The sequence below is a fragment of the Amphiura filiformis genome, chromosome 7, assembly GCF_039555335.1.
Source record: "Amphiura filiformis chromosome 7, Afil_fr2py, whole genome shotgun sequence".
Taxonomy (NCBI): domain Eukaryota; kingdom Metazoa; phylum Echinodermata; class Ophiuroidea; order Amphilepidida; family Amphiuridae; genus Amphiura; species Amphiura filiformis.
Window position 1 is genome coordinate 25,355,776 of NC_092634.1, and position 21,004 is coordinate 25,376,779.

A 21,004-nucleotide genomic window follows, 5' to 3' on the forward strand; every position below is an offset into this window, starting at 1 on the left:
ACGACTTCTGAATAAACTGATTCCAAGCCTTACAAAGCAGGACACGTTTTGATTGTAATTTAGAGCAATTTAGAGCAATTTCTCTGTATTTTCTTTCTATTTATGGATGGACCTTGGTCAGTTTTATGTAAATTCACAAATAAAGTACCTTTTCAACATTTGAAAAAATATGCATATAGCAAAAAATCACATAGTGGCAGATAAGTGGCAAAAACCATATTTGCGTAAGTGTGCTGTATCATGACATGTTCGTTTAACACAGTGATATGTAACTTTTGGTAATTAAATATTAAAAATATGATTTCACAATATCTGGGTATCTTAAACTAACTTTTATGTGTCTACTTGACGGATCATGACATGACTTATGATCACAACAAGTGACTAGTAAACAATTGCATACCTACCAACATTGAAAACCTAGAAAACAGAATAGAATTATTCAGACTTGACCAATAGAGTGAAGCGAGCAGAGTGTTTTACCAGTGGGGGTCATGGGGTTGTCTTACGACCCCTGCCGGTGGTCCAAGGGGCAGTGTCCCTGGAAGCTCCTAGGTTTTAAGCCATTAGCAGTGCCCAAAACAAGCTATGTTTTATAGGGTTTTACAATGTACCAATTAATACATCATAAACAGCACATACTAAGTGACTCCATGAAAATTGGAGTAGTCGCCAGGTATGCAATTACTATCCAATACACTGTACATAATGTGTGTTTCTCGAAATACAATTACAACAAAAATGTGCTGGCCCATTCCATGTCAACTCCAGGGATGTGCACGCAGCACCTCTTCAATTTTTTCTTTTCTGTGTGGTGGTAGATATTGATGAGAAAGTAAAATCCTGAAAATTTGAGCTTCATACTCCATCAAGTTTTCCTGTGGCATCAATATTTGAAATTTAGGGGGTCAAGAAAAAATGTCAACATAGCTGAAGTTGATGTTGGAGCTCCATAAATGTATAAAGGAACCCTTTAAAACTGTGAAAAGTATGTATCCTGGGGTACTTTTTGGTGTAGAATTCAAATCTGCTATCAGAAAACTTGTAACTCCTTTACTTTAAAAGATATAGGGCCCTCAAAAAAGCAAATTCGTCCAACCAGGACCAACTTTGGGGGTCAGAACTCCAAAAGTAAAAAATAATTTTAGCGTTCAATTTTTTTGCCAGTCAGAGCCCTTTGGTAGGACATTACTCTTATCAATATTGAGCATATTAGAATACGTTTAGCTGATATTTTACCCATGCAAAACCACTTTTTTTTTTTTTTTTTTCCCCTGGAAACCAATGTCAGACAATTTGCTCCACCATCAACTTCAGGTATGTTGAAGATATGTTTTGGACAACATTTCTAAATATTCAAATTGATGCCAACACATTAGTAAAGAGTATTGCCTTCTCCATAGATTTTACTTTACATCAATATCTACCACATGCAAAAAAAAAAAATTGAAAGAGGTGCTAATGTGTGCACATCCCTGGAGTTGACATGGAATGGGCCTGTTGCAAACCCCTGCCATCTATCCACCACTATGTGATGCGACCCACGGGTTTAATCTCGTTGTGATAGTCACACATACCTGAAACTTGGCGGACACTTCTTTTCTCTTCTCCTCTTCTTCCCTGGCTCGCTGCAGACTCTCATCCTGCAAAAGAGAATTGGTTGAGGTCAAATTCAGGCATCCATTTTAAACAACATGTGATATCATAATGACGCATCAATTTTGATATTTTGTCTAGACTGTCTTTTACTGGATACATATTCAAATGGCATAATACATCGGAATGTACAATTTAGTTTGCCCAGTTGAAATAGATTGGATATAGAAAGGTAAAATAGGTACTGAAATCACAAAAGTGAAGTTTATGAAAAACAACATATCTGGTAGTATATGTGGCGAGAAATTATATGTTTTTTCAACATTGCTGTAGTTTGGTCATGGAATTTTTTTTACCTATGGCTTAATTAGATTTCAGTGAAATGATGTCGCTGGTTTAAAATACAAAATATAGCTCAATATTGAAAATAGAAGCATTTTAACCAATTTGTTTTTTGATACGTGTGGAGCACTGAAAATCACCAAGTTCATCAAGTCATAAAGAAATCAGGAACCACTTATTCCCATTTATCAACATTATTTTTCTAATGTGCGCAAATCCAAAATATTTAACAAAATCTGTTGATAGTAAGCTTTTAAAAAAAGACATGGTGCTTGAGTGTGGTAAAAAATTCAAACACTAAAAGGGTTTTCTTTTGGCTCAGAATAAAACGATTACTAAAATAAGAATCCTTAGACTTCTACCTTAAGATGCACTGTAAATTTTCTTCCTACAATATTTCTTTTCAGAAAAAAATAATTTTGAATGAGGTTACCTGCATTGAACTTGAAGACAGATTTTGTCCAAACATTTTGTGATCCTCAGCATCATCCCACACTTTTCAGAAAAAAAGTTGAGATTTTTATATCACTGGAAACCTCTGGCTACATAATGTTTATGTACAGATATATGCAGATTAATTCGTCTAGCAAAGATATCGTGAATTTTGAATTTCGTTCTGGTACCAGAATGCAATTACAAAATGGAGCAGTGTAATACACATAATCATGCATAACTCGCAAACGCAAAATCAGAATCAACTGAAATTTTGGGAATAAGCTTTTTTCGTGGACATCTACTGAAAATGTCATAAAAAGAGGATACTAGGATCACGAAATACTCCTTTAAGGCTTTATGGTTATGACAATCTGTGAGCAGTAAGGATTATTTTGGAACCAAAATCTCAAAATCACCACAAATGTGAGTTACAACTTTTCGGTTCTCAACCCTCGATACTCGCCTTAATTGTTTTATTGTGACGCTGCAACTCCCTACACAAGCTCTCCAGCTTGCTCTTGGCTAACAGCGCCCTCCCGTGCTCGCTCTGGAGGTGGTCGCGTTCTCGTTGCAATTGGGTTAGTTGCTTCTGCTGAACCTTGACCTCTCGTTGCTGGGCTTTCGTTTCCCCAAGCTGTGAAAGAAACAAAATGGAGTAAAAAAATAACACAATTACACAAGTCATGTCATGGACTTTGGTGTTGCCAGTTGATTTTGCCATTTTGCTCATGTTGGATTATTTGACATAGGATGCAGCTGCTCATCGAAAATGTGAGAAAGTTGATATTGACCTTCATCTCTGTTCATGGTTGGTGGTGCACCATTTCTCTTCCTTATTTCTATAACCTCATTGACCCAACATTTATATGCCTTGTTCTGTGCCTCACCTCTGTCCCCCCAATTGATGACATGCTTCTTTTCAGCTTATCAACCGTTTTTGAAACGCACACAGTAAGTGTGATTTAGTGGGTCAAAAATAAGAACCTTAGACGAAGAAAAAGAAAACCCTGCAAAAAAACCAAAAAAAACAGGCCGACTGACCGACCCTACTTGAAAGGTCTGTCCACCCGTAGAACAGGGTTTCTTGTTTTTGTTGCCTTATTGCTTGACTTTATTCTACCAATCCTGATGAGTTTATTCTTTTAAAAATCACATGTTCTGCATCTTTATGCTGATGCACTGTTCTTTCTCATACGCTAACTTACCAATTCTGCATATTTTTTGCATAGTGCAGCGATCTTCTCCTCTGGTGTTTCCAAACCATTCAGTGCTTGTAGAATTGCCCTGCTCATATGCTCTGCATCTTTACCTATATAGAAAGACATCAACAGAGGGGGTTACCATACAAACTCAAACAGCCATGGCATTCGTACACCCAGAATATTGCTTGAGCAGAGATGACACAGTAACATTCTGCAATCAGAGAGATTGCCAACATCAGGGATGTGAGTGACCTGACCTTGGATCAAAAATAGAGAAATTCTCTACTCGCTACTCCTTCAGTGTTGAAACCACAGAATTGGTGACAGAGAACCAGGACTCGACCGCCATCTTCATACAGGCATGGAGCAAAAATTGGGGGTATTCGGTTTCCCTCGGAATGCACTCGAGGTAATGCAAGCGCAACATGGACGGTGGGCGCATTTGAGAGACGCACAGAGATGCGAACTGCACACGATACCAAGACGCTAATGATGAGAATGCATAATTATTTTCGTTCGTCTACGCGCACCGTTGGCAAGGACCCGAATATCCCCAATTTTCTCCCCATAGCTGGCGGCGCGATTATACATGGCGGTATAGGGAGTCCCGGTTCTCCTTCTCTAATTCTATGGTTGAAACACTGCTCTACATGCATGATGCCCAAGGGCCACGGTAGGGTGTACAAACAACCTGGTGTTACCCTGAATGGATAATTGAATATGCATTTTGTCAGGGATTGAACCAGGGCCTCTTGCATCAGAGACAAATACCTTAACCACTGGACCACACCACTAACACTTTCTAGCAGTGGCACTCCCACATTCCCAGTAAGTAGTGTTCGGTGTTTGCCTGCACAGGGATAGTCATTACAATTAGGGTCTGATGATTTTCCCCTAGTGGACTCTCGCTTCCACATCTGTTTTTTCAAGTGATTAGGCTTTAGGCCCTGCAATAAGTGAGTGAGGGGATGGCTACACACTGGTAAATAGATACAGGCCCTTATAATGAAAGACAAAGATAAATGCAATTTATCGCGTCTGACGTCACCTGTCAATCAAACTCGAGCACGGTTTGTTTACAAGTGTCGTGATGATGACTTGCTGAACGCGGATTTATAAGCGGGTGCCTTATTGTTGATTTTGCACCTTTCGACATGCAAACCATCTCAAAAGTTAGGTCTTTATAGTAGGAAACTTTCTTTGGTGAAGGCACCATGTCCACAATGCCTAGAAAAGCTGCTTTTTGCCTTGTAAAAGTACTGAACTTTTTCGCCATTTGCTGCTATTCCTTTTCTCCGATCAGCACCAGATAGATCGGTCTTCCCTTTTACGCGCTGATTAACTTGTGTAAACCAATCAAGAATCGTAATTGACAGTGACATCAGACGCGATAAATTGTTTTTATCTCTGTCTTTAATTATAGGAAAACTGCCATCTCTGTCTAGTGTATCCAACCATTTACCTTTCTTCCTTCTGCTCTTTCCTTCTTTCACCGATTTCTTCACTTCATCCGCTTTCCCCTCTGCCTCTTCTCTTGGCGGCTGCTCTTCCTGACTCTTCTCACTATCCGCAGGGGTGTCCGTATCCCCTTCTTTCTCATCCCCTTCCATCATCCCATTGACTGGACCAGGATCAGACTCATCCTCTGGAGTGGTCTCCCCTTTGGTTGGAATGGTATCTTCCTCCATGGGGTTCTGGTTGGTGGTGTCTTCTGTAGAGGGTGGCTCCTTGGTGGGTGATGGTGTTGGTTCAGTAGGTTTGTCCAAGTCAACATTCTGAATTAATTACAAAATATAACACACAAATGTTACGAAAACTGGTCTCTCAATCCAGAAAGTGATTCTACAAAAATACAACATTCTAGTATCAAATAGCAGATGAATGGTCAAAAGTTCAATTTGGTGATTTCCGTCATTACATGAGTGAACATTAGTCTTCAAATGCGGAATGGAAACCAACAAAATGCTTATACCGCATCATCTTCCACCGTGCATGGAAAACTTAATCTCAATATTGATTTAACCCCCCTCAGCACTACCTGCCGATCTAACATTGCCACCGATTGGTCAATTACATTATATCTTCACTTTAATCACCAATCAGAATGGAGCTTTGCAAATAATTCACCACACTTTTTTTGTGTGGCGAAATTATTCTAACAATGTTGCTGATTGGTTCAATTGATAATGAAAACTTCTTTTTGGCCGATCGGCAGATAGTTCTCATGGGGTTAAGCGCACAGGGTGATGATTAGGCTACAGGTCGATAGTCTGCAGGGTCATTAGTCCTAAAAATCGATAAAAATATTATAAACCCTAATCCTAATACCCTAACCTTGACCCTACACTTCACCTAACCCTAACCTATTGACCCTTTGCATGGTCATCTCAAAATGAGGTTCTACCTGCAAAGTTTGCATTGTGTGTGCATTCGCCTGTCAAACACGTGCTTTAAAGGCCCATTCAGTGATTTGCTCATCCGGACGATCGTAAAAATCATCAAAATTCAGATTTTGGTACCTTTGTAATTGGCATAGATGTGCTAACATAGCCTGCTAGTGGTTCGGTCGAAAGCCGTGTATTTTAGACAAAATAAAGCATTTGCATGATTCTGGACTTTTGATACTGACAGTACAAAAAGTCCGACTCGAGATCGAAAGAAGCTCACTCTCCACGTACCAACACGCGTTGCGTATTGTTTCTACTACTTATTACATCATTAGCTACTATTTTAAACAAAATACACAATTTTAACTGTTTTTCATATTTGAATTGACCGTTAGTTTGCCTCGGTGACCTTTAATTGCTTATTTTGTTTTCTACTACAAAAATTAAGCGTCTGTTTTAAATCAATTTAGACTCTACTTCCCCCGTGTTAGAAACACTGGACTAGGAAGTTTTTCCAGTCGATTGGTGGCGCACTGTACGAAAATCTCGATTTTCTCGAGTCGATCTGAGTTGAAGTAGAAAACCTTTCTAAAACTTCTGTTTTTTGACTAATTTGTCGATGTATTCAGGGAAAAGTGGTTTAATGAAATTCTGTAGACTTATTCTTTATTTCTAAGCAACTCTGACAAATTTCCATTTTTTTAATGTTCCTGTGAAATCACTGAAAGGGCCTTTAAGTACCGCATGCGCTTTGCAAAAGCCTTCTGGCGCGTTACTAGAAAAGAGAGAGAAATAAAACTGCACTTTTTGCACACGTATGCATAAGCAGCTGGATAACCTTGTTTTGGTAGAAAGATGGCAGATCCATTCACAGGGTGAATAACCTAAGCTCTTTAGAATCCTAAAAACAACCCTGACTCTAATCCCAACTCTGACCTTAACCCTATCCCTAACATTAACCTTAATTCTAGCCCTAACACTATATTTTGTAACCCTAATCTTAACCTAAAATGCCCTAAACCCTAACTATAATCATTTTCTGACTAATGATCCTTTGGACCAATGGGCTGTTCCCTACTAAAAATATGGCACATGTAAACAGCTTTGTTAGTTTTTGTTACTCCACAAGAAACCATTTATTCAGCAGGAAAATGCAGGAGAAATTGTTAAGACAGGGACTGCCTTTTGAAGAGAGCGAGAGCAATCCCTCTCTGTTGCTCTCCTTAAATCTGATAGGAGAGTGATTTTTAGCTGTCCTTAGTTGACCATTCTCTCCTTACATTCTATTGTAAATGTTCTAAACAGCTCTCCTTGAAGGCTCCAGAAGAGCTATTTAATGCTCTCCTGCAAATTCCAAAAGACAGTCCCTGTTAGGACCAACAAGCAAAGTATTTGCAAGCCTTACCAAGTCCTGGGTGAACTCAAGCAGCCCAGAAGTGTTAGCACTGGAACCTTGCTCTTCCTCCTGGTTCTCTTGCAGTGGCTAAACACAGGGAGAAAAATGGAATAGCAAGGAATGCTTGGGTAACTAAAGGAGGGATGTCTACTCACAAGATCCACATTAAAGGAAATATTAGTGATACCCATGAAACTACACTATACTGTATAGTCTGTATTCTCTTTAATTAAAAAAATAACGCTCCCTGGGGCAATGCAATTTCCAAAATGGAAAATTGAAGGTCTTTTTTGCAATGGTAACTCCCATTAAATACATTGTTATAAAGGGTTCACAAAAAATAACTCCCCCCTTAAAATTACAAGACATTTTTTTGCATAACTTGACATACATTTCGTTGATTTGAACAATCTAAAAACCTGTGAATAAAGGAATCATTTTCCTACCCTCCCAAAGTTCTTTCCTTAAAAAAATCTTTTTGTTTTGGCCAAAAATGATGCTTTCAGAAAAAGTTGCGCTTTTCCACATCCTATACATTTAATGTACAAAAACATTCTCGATATCAATGTTTTGATTTATTTAATGGTGTTTTTGTTTTCTTTAATTTTTATGTATACGATTACCGAGTCACACATGCAATCATCTTGCAGTATAAAACAATGACTAATTGACATGTACGGGGTTTTTCTAGAAGATTTTATTGCGCCGGTGTTTCAAAAATGGTAAAATCAATTTAAGAGTTACAAAACATTTCTTTTCATAACTTAACATTCATTTTGTTGATTTGAAACATTTAAAATCCTGTGAATAGAGGCATATTTTTGCTACCCTACCAAAGTTATCCTTTCTTAAAATCTTTTTGTTTTGGTCAAAAATAATCACATTTTTCAAAAATGATGCTTCAAAAAAGTTGCACTTTTCAACATCCCATACATGTAATGTACAAAACTTTCTCGGTATCAATGTTACGATTGATTTAATTGGGTTTTTTTCCTTCACCTTTTTGTCTCTGAACTCTGAGTCACCCATGCAACCATCATGTAGTGCAAAATAATGATTTGTTGAAGCTAATTTTGACATAAATGAGGATGTTGAAAAGTGCAACTTTTTCTGAAAGCATCATTTTTAGAAAACGTGACTATTTTTGGCCAAAACAAAAAGATTTTCAGACGAAAGAACGTTGGGAGGGTAGAAAAACAATTCCTTTATTCACAGGTTTTTAATTTTTTTCAAATCCACGAAATGTACATGTCAAGTTATGCAAAAAAATGTTCTGTAATTTTAGGGGGGAGTTATTTTTTGTGAACCCTTTATATAGTGTGTCTTATCTCAAGTTGAGAGTAATGCCATGTTGGATTTTGCAGTGGCAGATTCGAATCAGTGCGTTTAAGCGGTTGTGTGGCCAGCCTATGGACAAATAGCCCTTCCATGCATGTGTGTACGCCTCACGGGATTAGGTCAGCATGCGCGATTCAAATCTGCTACTGTGAAATCAAAACATTTTGATATTATATGTTAGAGTTAGCGAATTATTGACAGTGGACTGTGTGATTTATTAAATCATACAATGTGGATGTTAGTTACCCGACAGTTCTTGCAATATAATACATGGACCCCGAGTTCTCTATCAGAACTTCCAGAAGTCAGTTTGAACTGAAATTCACAAGGTAACAGCCTAACAGGCCAGGGTTTTCGCTACCTCAAGTTGAGTGCCGGTCAGTGCTAGTTACCCGACCGGCTCATTCACCCAGGACGTGGTAAGGTGTGTAACTACTTGCTTGTTGCCTTTGTTATTGCCATCACTATTGTATTGTGGGAAGGAATTTCGGTCAAAATGACTTCTGAAAAACAAACCAAAGATCCATGTATTGGTAGTTGTCAACATGCATGCCGTAAACTATATTATGATAAAACTAAAAAGTTGAATGGATATACATGTAGGAAACTAGCTATGTGTACTGTTTGTATTATATCTCCTATAAAGGGTCAGTTTTAGCATTAAATTAAAACATAGAGCCAGGGTGGGGTGGGGTGGGGTGGGGGAGTTGAGGGGAAGGTCCATGCAATAATCCTTGGCATGTTACGCAAATTATGCATGTTTATATTCAAATTTTAGCTGTAGAAATTACATGTTTTTAGACCAAATCAACCTTAATATATTTGGCCATTTTAACCGTAGAAATTACATGTTTTCGGGGATTTTGCGCACATTTGTTTCAGTTTTGTCGTTTTTTGATGACTTTTTAGCAAATTCTTGTGTGTGAAGTGCACATTTGTTCACAGAAAGTTATTCTTGTGAGTTATTCCCTTGTTCACACATTTTTCACCAACTTTCGGGTACCGTTATAATATGTTTTATAAACTGTGAAAATGAATTTCCTACCGAATCCATTTCTCTCTTCAAGAATTCATTAAGTGTAGCAGACATTGTTTCCATTTGTTCCTGTCCTCGTTGGGGTGCTTCTGTCACCACCTGCAATGCAAAAATAAATTTGAGAGGCACTAAAAATCAATATTCCCTATAATTTAACCGTATTCACCTCAGCCGTATTCACCACCATCCCGACATTACTTTGTTTGAATTGCAATATATCTCAAGAAGGAAATGTAGTGTGAAGTTGTTACTTTCCAAAATGTTAGCTCGATAAATCAGTAACAAAATGAGACCAAAACTAGAACTTTCAGTACGGTACCGGTACCCCTCTCCATTCTTGAGATCTGGTAGAAAATATCCTTAAAAAAAAGGTAAAAATGTAACACCGCCACATTTTCCCCAATTCATGACACATGACCACCAACAGGGTCGCGCTAACCTGCGTTTCTGCGCGTACAGCGCATATTTTGAAGTTTGAGCGCATATATTCATTTTTGCATACCAGTTCAGGGGTTTTCATGCAAGCAGAAAAATGAAAACATGTGAAAGAAAATAAAAGCTTCGATCTCCAATATTTACGGCCCGTCCAGAAATTATGTAACATAAAATGCAATGTCACATAAATGTTCAAGTGAAGTCGCCGTAGCATTGTAACATAAATTAAAATAGAAATAAAATACACACGCCGCATATTTACACAGATTGCGATATTGTCTAGAATCACTGCTGATGAGTTATTGCAGTACTGAATGATGACACGTACGTGAGTTGGTAATTTCTAATTCTAGGGATCGGAAAGAAATGCTTGGCAGGTGGTGTGTAGAGATATGTCATCGGTGAAATACGACGCAATGATATCGGCCGTAGAAGAAAAAAATGACAAAAATTTGCCCTTGAATTATGTTTTATAGTCAAAATACTCCAGGAATTCAGTAAATATCATGATATTTGACCTAAACTTGAACTCATTTGCAATGAAATGTCATTTTTATTGAGTAAAGCATAGCTTCCATGTGCTTGCAATGGTGTTGAATTCTGCACTTTGCCGACATGGCCGAAGTTGAACTGCGTTTTATGGAATTCGGCGAACTTTTATGGCATAAAGCAACACTTTTATTAAAGTACACTGCTTGGGAACTTTCTTAAAAAGTGCGATAGTTGGTTAATAGCGAGAATCGCAGCATGAAAAGCGTGAGATTGTGTTTTTTGCCGGGCCTTGCTTAACTATGGTACAGGTAACGCATCATTTTTCATTGTAACCAAAATCACAAAATCTGATACTGATATATTAAAACGGTACATTCAATACTTGACAGATTAGAGAACCCCTCATTTTAGGATTTGAGCGCATATTTTTAACACTTTCAGGGGGTTCAGGGGTTCTAAGAACCCCTGGTTTTAAAACCTAGTGCTACCCCTGACCACCAAGGGTGAAAATAAGAAATGATGAACCAGGGGCTCCTTTTTACACAAAATGGCCCCTGGTTCACTTCATTCAACATGGAACCAGGGGCCACTTCTAATCAACAAGGGGTCAATATTTGTTCTGAATAAGTTCCTCATGCATTAATGGCTATGGAATTGAATTTCGGGGTGTAGTGACCAGGGGCCAGTTTCTGAAGAAAAGTGTCCCCTGGTCAGCTTAAATTTAAATGGGACCAGGGGCCATTTCAGGGTTTCTGGGGGCTATACTAGCCTGCTCCCGTCTCCCACTTATTTTCACCCTTGATGACCACACAATAAAAAAACTTGACAATGATTTTTGCTATTTTTATAACAAAATTGTCACTGAAGGGTTGGAAAATACAAGCTAATATAAATGCATCAACCCGCAAGATAAATGAACGCGTCCGAAAGCAATGCGAGTAGTACACAGAGTTTGTGCCTGTGTATTACAGGGTGAGTCAAAAAAAGTGCAATAGAAAATGGAATCCATTTTTATTTAAGAACCGAGTTGAACCTTTTAGGTTTTAAAACATTTTATGAATGATATATCCATTAGTGATCTTGTGTGAAAAAACCAAGGAATTAGCATTTACCGTTTTATTTTTATGACACATTTGATAGCTATACCCAATTTTAATGTTTGTCCAAGAAGCATCTAAAATTTGAATGTCAGCCCACTCTGTGTATGGTAGATTTGGAACAACTGCTATTTTCTTAACCTCATTGGCATTGAAATAAAATGGAGCACCCAAATTGTTATTGTCCTTGGTCTTGTTTAAGGAAAAGAAACATTATTTGTTGTTATTTTCATTTTACCTTTACTTTACAAATGTTTATTCTCTATCAAAACATACACATTTGTAAGCGGATTTTTCAAATGTCGAAATGAAATGCGCATAAATTGAAGTGGAGTGAATTATAAAATATCCAGTAAGTTGGACTTATTGGGATTAAAAAACTGGAATTGAGTCGAGTGAGGTATGAAGGACTTAAAGTAATGTTAGAAAGTTTGGTTGAACAGAAAAAAGAAATTAAAACAACGCAAAAATCAACCTTATTTAAGTTTAAGTCAGTTTCAGAGCTGGTGCCTTTATCGTGCATTGTGTGCTCTCATTCAAAATACATGGTACCTCGTGGACAAATAATGAAATTGGTATCGTAGCAAAAGGACTCATAAAAAGTAAACGGTAGATGTGATTGACTTTATTTTTTCACAACAGGTGACTATTGAGTGTGGCATTTATAGAAACTTTCAATAATTGGAAAGGTCAACGTGGTTCTTACATAAATATCGATTATTTGCTCTATTGCACTTTTTTTGACTCACCCTGTATAAACAATCAATGCATGGTTTGCATTTTTCTAACACTTGCTCTCCAGGATTGGTTCTTGCCATTTACATGTGTATGATGTAAGAGTGTATGAAATTAAAGTACGGTATTTAATATGTTATTCAGCAATCCTCAATTGGTTTTTAATTATTGTTGATGGAATAAATCGCATTGCGATTGGTTTAGGGCGATTTCACAAAAGGTCATTAGTTCAAATCTGCCTCCAAAAGACATGATGCGGTAATTACCGAATAGGGTGCAACATTGCTAGTCCTCGTTTACGGAATACAGAGTTTAGGGTTAGGGTTTAGGGTTGGGGTAGGGCAGTCTTGTAATAAGACTAGTAGAGTTGCACCCTATTCGGCAATGAATCGCTCCCATGATGCATGGAACAAGTAAAATGCTAATTATGTCAATCAATATCCAGGTATTGAAAGCGACTGCTATCTGTGCAGTACCGCGTGCGGCGTACTGCACACTTCCGCCACAGTCCGCATGCGAACTGCACCTTCAAATCACGACTTCGATGCGGGACTGCACATCCGGCGTGCATTCCGCATGCGGTGATGCAGGTCGGGATGTGCAGTACCGCATCTTGTGATGCAGGTCGGGATGTGCAGTCCCGCATGGGGAACTGCAATATTTTTGGTGCATTTCCGTTAGGGGATGTGCAATGTTTTTGGTTTTTCCGCATGGGGAACTGCAATATTTTTAGTGCATTTCCGTTAGGGATGTGCAATATTTTGGTGTTTATCCGCATGGGGATGTGCAATATTTTGGTGCATTTCCGTTAGGGGATCTACAATATTTTTGGTGTTTATCCGCATGGGGATGTGCAATATTTTTGGTGCATTTCCGTTAGGGTATGTGCAATATTTTTGGATTTTTTTCCGCATGGGGAACTGTTTTTGGTGCATTTCCGTTAGGGGATGTGCAATATTTTTGGTGTATTTTCCGCATGGGGATGTGCAATATTTTTGGTGTTTTTCCGCATGGGGAACTGCAATATTTTTGGTGCATTTCCGTTAGGGGGTGTGCAATATTTTTGGTGTATTTTCCGCATGGGGAACTGCAATATTTTTGGTGTATTTCCGCATGGGGTACTGCAACATTTTTGGTGTAGTTCCGCATAATGAACGGTTTTTGTTCGAATGTCCGCGTGCGGAAATGCAATATATTTCGTGCAGCCCTGCATGTGGGGTGAACATGTTTTTTTGCATGTCCTCATGAGAGAATCCGGGGAGGGAATGCAAGACGAGTTGTATGCCCTACAGTTCCGCGTGTGCGTCGACGAAAAGGTTTTTGTATGTTGTTGTAGTTGTTGTTGTTTGTTTTTGGTTTTATTTGTTTTGTTTTTTATTTGTAGGCCCTGCGGCGTAGAAAATATTATCACATGCATATATAATAATATTACTATCGTTTGACTTTGACTATTAGCCTATTGTGAGTTTTGCTTCATTTGCTGTAATTAAAAGAAAGTGTTATAAACTTTAAAGTCTATAGTATTTTATTATATTAAAAATATTATCGCACGTCGCTTAATGATAAGTGGCTATTGTGATGAATCTATTTAGTGACCATTGTAATAAACTTGACATTGTGTGCATTTTATTCATGTTAGAAGCTGCCCAAGCGGGACATTTCTCAAGTGGATCAATTTACGCAGATCTCAAACGATGCCCATGAATAGCAGCGGCGAGATCAGAGAAGGGTTTTTTGATGTTTACGAAAAGTATCTAAAGCTATCTAAAACTGAGACGAAATAGGTATTTTCGTCTCGGATCTAAAATAGCTAAATTAAGATAAACCTAACAGGGTCGTACAGGCGTCAACATTGGGGGGATTGTATGGAACCCTGGCAAAATATTAGGGGTTTAGCCTTAGCCCCTCATCCCCGGGATCTACGCTTATGGCAAAAGCTGTTTTTTTGTTAGCATGTCCGCATGGGGAACTGCAATATATTTGGTGCAGCTTTACATGCGATATCATGATATAGTAAAAGCTATATTAAACAAATCATACACGGAACATGGAAACATACAAACATTTCAAATTATTAAATGATGCTTAATCGTTATTCTTTATATAATATACAGGGCAAAGAAGAATTATGCATCGCACACTAGCACATTTAAACATGAATTTACAAATGGAAACATAACATGCATAGGCAGACATACCAGACTAAAAACTATAACCCCTCATTAAAGCTCTCATAATCATATAGGCATACTCCATAAATGGTATAAATTATAATATGCACACATTAATAGACAAGCGGCTAGGGGACGCAGGGGTAACCTTGTCAATCAAATAAGCTCAAATACTTCATCTATTGTGTCCAATACTTAATCCGATAAGTGATCGATGTATATCGATAAAAATAGGATCAAGATCATGGAATTAAGCTATGGCAAGCACTTTAATACTTTACGAGGTGAATATTCAAAACATTTTTGATAACTTACTGCAAATATTCTCAAACTTAGGGCTAAACATTTTTGATAACTTACTGCAAATATTCTCAAACATTGGGTGACAAAATATTTGGCAAAAAATGTTTGCAGAAAAAATTTTCAATAACATTTTGAAAACATACAAAACATTTTAAATGTTTTCATGACCATTATTTAACCCGACATTTATGTTATTAAAACGTTTTTACCAACACCAAAACCCAAAAATATAGGCCCTTAATATCATTATTTATATAACATTGTAATGATTTTTCATTATTATTATAAATTTTTATTTCATTTCAAATTGTAATATTTATTTAACTTTTATTCCATGCAGATTTATGAGCACACGTTAAACTTGGTCAATTTCGCACAGTTGTATAGATTGTTTGCACTCATTCTTCAATACGGGAAAGTGGTTTCGTTAGGGGTCCTTTATACCCGGTACCAAAAGAGTGAAAAGTAGGCTTTCGTCAGGTAACTCACTTTTAGCGGGTCAATCAAATGATCGTATATTCGTAATCCCTTCAAAAGCAGCCATTCTTGGAGTCTATAAATGACTTAGGCTACCCTCTCAGCTGGAGTCCGACGCTGCATTGTCAGTATACCGGTACTACATGTAGAAATACCTTTTCTGTGAAATCGCTATAGAGCCAACCGGGAACACGCATTGATTTAAATAATAACTTTCATTTATCACTGATTTTGTTACTTATTTTGAAAAAAAAAAAGAAATTTGAAGCCATTTAGACCCGGCATTTAGAACTAGAAATTCGATTTTCGAGGTTTTTGAGGCGCTGTTTTGGCTCTCACCCAAAGATTCCATTTTATAAAAAGGTCATGTTCTCACCCAATGACCCCATATTTTTTACATTTTGCTCTCACCGAATGCCAAAAATCATGCTCTCACCCAATGACCTCATATTTTTTACATTTTGCTCTCACCGGATGCCCTTAGTGCGAAAGTGTCAGCCCTTGAGCCCTACACCTATATCCATTTCATATTGAAGTGCCCCCACCCCCCGGGACAGACCTGTGTGCCCAATACTGACTTGGTCATGCTGTGATAAACATTAAAAGTTGTTTTCTGATCTTGCCGCTGGTATTGATGCGCATGCATCGTTTGAGATCAGTGTGAATTGATGATTGATCCACTTGAGGAATGTCCGCTGGGTTCTAATAGAACAATATCAAGTAGATTTATAATAGTCACTAATCATCATAAGCAGTGATAAGAGGCGTGTGAAAATGATTTTAATATAAAATTGTGTACATATTTTAAGCCTGACTCTGTCGACCTTTGGAGAAGACTTTATTTTTTAATTACAACAATGAAAATATATGCAGAAATTTCGAACAAGACTTTCTTCTTTAAAAACTTCAATAAATAAAACATGTACAACATACTGTAGGCCTACTTATCCGGAACTGTGCATCTCGTCTTGCATTCCCTCATCATGCGGACATGCGAAAAAACATGTACATCTCGCATGCGGACCTGCACCAAATATATTACATTCCCGCACGCGGATATTCACATTAAATGCATGCGGAACTACACCAAATATTTGAGAGTTCCGCACGCTGGCATGCGAAAAGATATGTTCATTAACGCATTCGAACTGCACCAAATATTTTGCAGTTCTGCATGCGGACATGCAACAAAATAGGTATGACAAAAATTTAGTAGGCCTACATTCGTGGTGAAAAATACGTCAGGCTCTTAGGTGTTTTTACTTTTTTTAGTAATTAGTTTTAGACAATCAATGATCGTCGCATGTAATTAATGTCGCATTTTGTATTTAAAAGAGAGTCTTGGTTAGTCTTTTTTGTAATGTCTGCATAGTATAGAAACCTTGCTAATATACCGTAGTTATTGTATAAAATTAAAATGATTAAAATCAATTTCACACGCCTCTTTAATGATGACTATTATATATTCAACTTGACATTGTGACCACTTTCTATTAAAGTTCCAACGGAGAATTTCTCAAGTGGATCGATTATCAATCAATTTACGGAGGATAGTAATTTAATATAATTTAAATATTGCACATCCCCATGCGGAAAAACACCAAAAATATTGCAAATCCCTAAGCGGAAATGCACCAAAAATATTGCAGTTCCCACGCGGAAATACACCAAAAATATTGCACATCCCCATGCGGAAAAACACCAAAGATATTGCACATCCCCTGGCGGAACAACACCACAAATATTGCACATCCCCTAACGGAATGCACCAAAATATTGCACATCCCCGTAACGAAATGCACGAAAATATTGCACACCCCCCATGCGGAAAAACACCAAATTATTCCACATCCCCTGGCGGAAATACACCAAAATATTGCACATCCCCATGCGGAAAAATACCAAAATGTTGCAGTTCCCCTAAGCGAATGCACCAAAATATGCACATCCCCTAGCGGAAATGCACCAAAATATTGCACATCCCCGTAACGGAAATGCACCGAAAATATCAGGTATTGAAAGCGACTGCTATCTGTGCAGTACCGCGTGCGGTACTGCACACTTCGCTCATTATCCCGCATGCGAACTGCACCTTCCGTCACGCACTTCGCATGCGGGACTGCACATCCCGACGTGCATTCCGCATGCGGTGATGCAGGTCGGGATGTGCAGTACCGCATGCGGGGATGCAGGTCGGGCTGTGCAGTCCCGCATGGGGAACTGCAATATTTTTGGGGATGTGCAATATTTTTGGTGTTTATCCGCATGGGGATGTGCAATATTTTGGTGCATTCGTTAGGGATGTGCAATATTTTGGTGTTTATCCGCATGGGGATGTGCAATATTTTGGTGCATTTCGTTAGGGTAGGCCTATGTGCAATATTTTTGGATTTTTTCCGCATGGGGAACTGCAATATTTTTGGTGCATTCCGTTAGGGGATGTGCAATATTTTGGTGCATTTCGTTAGGGTATGTGCAATATTTTGGGTTTTTTTCCGCATGGGGAACTGCAATATTTTTGGTGCATTTCCGTTAGGGGATGTGCAATATTTTTGGTGTTTATCCGCATGGGGATGTGCAATATTTTTGGTGTTTTTCCGCATGGGGAACTGCAATATTTTGGTGCATTTCCGTTAGGGGATGTGCAATATTTTTGGGCTATTTTCCGCATGGGGAACTGCAATATTTTTGGTGTCTTTCCGCATGGGGTACTGCAACATTTTTGGTGTAGTTCCGCATAATGAACGGTTTTTGTTCGAATGTCCGCGTCTTGAAATGCAATTATATTTCGTGCAGCCCTGCATGTGGGGTGAACATGTTTTTCGCATGTCCTCATGAGAGAATCCGGGAGGGAATGCAAGACGAGTTGTATTCCCTACAGTTCCGCGTGTGCGGCGGCGAAAAGGTTTTTGTTGTTGTAGTTGTTGTTGTTTGTTTTTGGTTTTATTTGTTTTGTTTTTTATTTGTAGGCCCTGCGGCGTAGAAAATATTATCACATGCATATATAAATTTCTTTAATATTACTATCGTTTTACTTTGACTATTAGCCTATTGTGAGTTTTGCTTCATTTGCTGTAATTAAAAGAAAGTGTTATAAACTTTAAAGTCTATAGTATTTTATTATATTAAAAATATTATCGCACGTCGCTTACTGATAAGTGGCTATTGTGATGAATCTATTTAGTGACCATTGTAATAAACTTGACATTGTGTGCATTTTATTCATGTTAGAAGCTGCCCAACCTTGTCAATCAAATACTTCATCTATTGTGTCCAATACTTAATCCGATAAGTGATCGATGTATATCGATAAAAATAGGATCAAGATCATGGAATTTTAGACAATCAATGATCGTCGCATGTATCCGCATATTCGCATGTAGATATGAATATTAATTCAATATTAGGCCTAGGCCCACTATCGTTTTACTTTCCGTTTCATTATTTGTATTTAAAAGAGAGTCTTGAAAAGTCTTGTCCGAAAGGTCGGCATAGTATAGAAATCTAGCTAATAGTTATTGTATGAAATTAATTTTATTAAAATCAATTTCACACGCCTCTTTAATGATGACTATTATATATTCAACTTGACGTTGTGACCACTTTCTATTAAAGTTCCAACGGGGAATTTCTCAAGTGGATCGATTGTCAATTTACGGAGGATAATAATTTAATTTAGCATGATGAAATGTATATACTATTATATAATCAACTAATAATTGTATTTAGCATGATGAAATGTATATATTTACCAGGTATTAAAAGCGGCTGTTACCGCATGAACTGCACCAAATATTTTGTAGTTCGCATGCGGGCATGCGAAAATAAATTTTCACTAGTATAACCAATGCGTAATTGTACCAAATATTCCGCGTGCCTCCATATTGTCTTGATTATAATAATATGACCGTCAGTATATTGTATACATTTTATGCACACACACAAAAAATTAAAAGGTTTTTTTAATCTTAAAATTCTTCAGGTAGACCAGACAGACCTCCGAGAAGAGGGGGCAGTGGGGCACTCCCACTTTGGAGGTGACGCGTATGTAGGGCTGTTAAGACCCTCTTTTCAGCATCGCTGTCACCCAAAGACCCCATATTTTTTACTTAACACATGCTCTGTCACCCGAAGACCCCTATTTTTCCATTTGATCTGTCATCCAAAGACCCTTACAAGTTCAATTTGAACAGCAACTTTCATTTATCACTGATTTTGTTACTTATTTTGAATATATTTAGACCCGGTATTTAGAACTAGAAATTCGATTTTCGAGGTTTTTAAGGCGCTGCTTTGGCTCTCACCCAAAGATTCCATTTTATAAAAAGGTCATGTTCTCACCCAATGACCCCATATTTTTACATTTTGCTCTCACCGAATGCCAAAAATCATGCTCTCACCCAATGACCCCATATTTTTACATTTTGCTCTCACGGATGCCCCTTAGTGCGAAAGTGTCAGCCCTACACCTATATCCATTTCATATTGAAGTGCCCCCACCCCCCGGGACATACCTGTGTGCCCAATACTGACTTGGTCATGCTGTGATAAACATTAAAAGTTGTTTTCTGATCTTGCCGCTGCTATTGATGCGCATGCATCGTTTGAGATCAGTGTGAATTGATGATTGATCCACTTGAGGAATGTCCGCTGGGTTCTTATAATAGAACAATATCAAGTAGATTTATAATAGTCACTAATCATCATAAGAGGCGTGTGAAAATGATTTTAATATAAAATTGTGTACATATTTTAGGCCTGACTCTGCCGACCTTTGGAGAAGACTTTATTTTTAATTACAACAATGAAACTATATGCAGAAATTTGGAACAAGACTTTCTTCTTTAAAAATTTCAATAAATAAAACATGTACAACATACTGTAGGCCTACGTATCCGGAACTGTGCATCTCGTCTTGCATTCCCTCATCATGTGGTCATGCGAAAAAACATGTACCGTACATCCCGCATGCGGACCTGCACCAAATATATTACATTACCACACGCGGACATTCACATTAAATGCATGCGGAACTACACCAAATATTTGACAGTTCGACGCTTGGCATGCGAAAATACCGTGATTCGAACTGCACCAAATATTTTGCAGTTCGCATGCGGACATGCAACTAAAATAGGTATGACAAAAATTTAGTAGGCCTACATTCGTGGTGAAAAATACGTCAGGCTCTTAGGTGTTTTTACTTTTTTTAGTAATTAGTTTTAGACAATCAATGATCGTTGCATGTAATTAATGTCGCATTTTTGTATTTAAAAGAGAGTCTTGGAAAGTCGTGTCCGAAAGGTCGGCATAGTATAGAAACCTAGCTAATAGTTATTGTATAAAATTAATTTTATTAAAATCAATTTCACACGCCTCTTTAATGATGACTATTATATATGGTCATTTTCACGGTAAAGGGTGTAACTTTTGATTTTTAGGGTCAAAATTCAAGTAAAATAATGTTTCAAGGCTTAAACCTTTTGATTTCTAATAAAAATTTGACATTTGCATAACATTTTGGTTAAAATCTAAGAAAAATGTATTTTACATAACCTCAGA

The 21,004-nt window shown here is 37.8% G+C and overlaps 1 protein-coding gene across 2 annotated transcripts in view; it reads right to left on the reverse strand.

The window, feature by feature from the left end:
* Positions 1-9,806, reverse strand: part of LOC140156948 (beta-taxilin-like) — a 37,220-nt gene extending 27,414 nt beyond the window's left edge. Inside the window, exons 1-6 of one of the 2 annotated variants that reach the window (XM_072179992.1) lie at positions 9,742-9,802; positions 7,368-7,445; positions 5,038-5,350; positions 3,579-3,682; positions 2,837-3,007; positions 1,578-1,643 (exon numbers count right to left, since the gene is read on the reverse strand). In XM_072179992.1, the coding sequence (XP_072036093.1) occupies positions 1,578-1,643; positions 2,837-3,007; positions 3,579-3,682; positions 5,038-5,350; positions 7,368-7,445; positions 9,742-9,795 (786 nt within the window). In that variant the 5' untranslated portion in view covers positions 9,796-9,802. Of the gene's footprint in view, positions 1-1,577; positions 1,644-2,836; positions 3,008-3,578; positions 3,683-5,037; positions 5,351-7,367; positions 7,446-9,741 lie in introns of both variants that reach the window. The other variant, XM_072179993.1, reaches the window with a different exon arrangement.
* Positions 9,807-21,004: the final 11,198 nt, after the last annotated feature.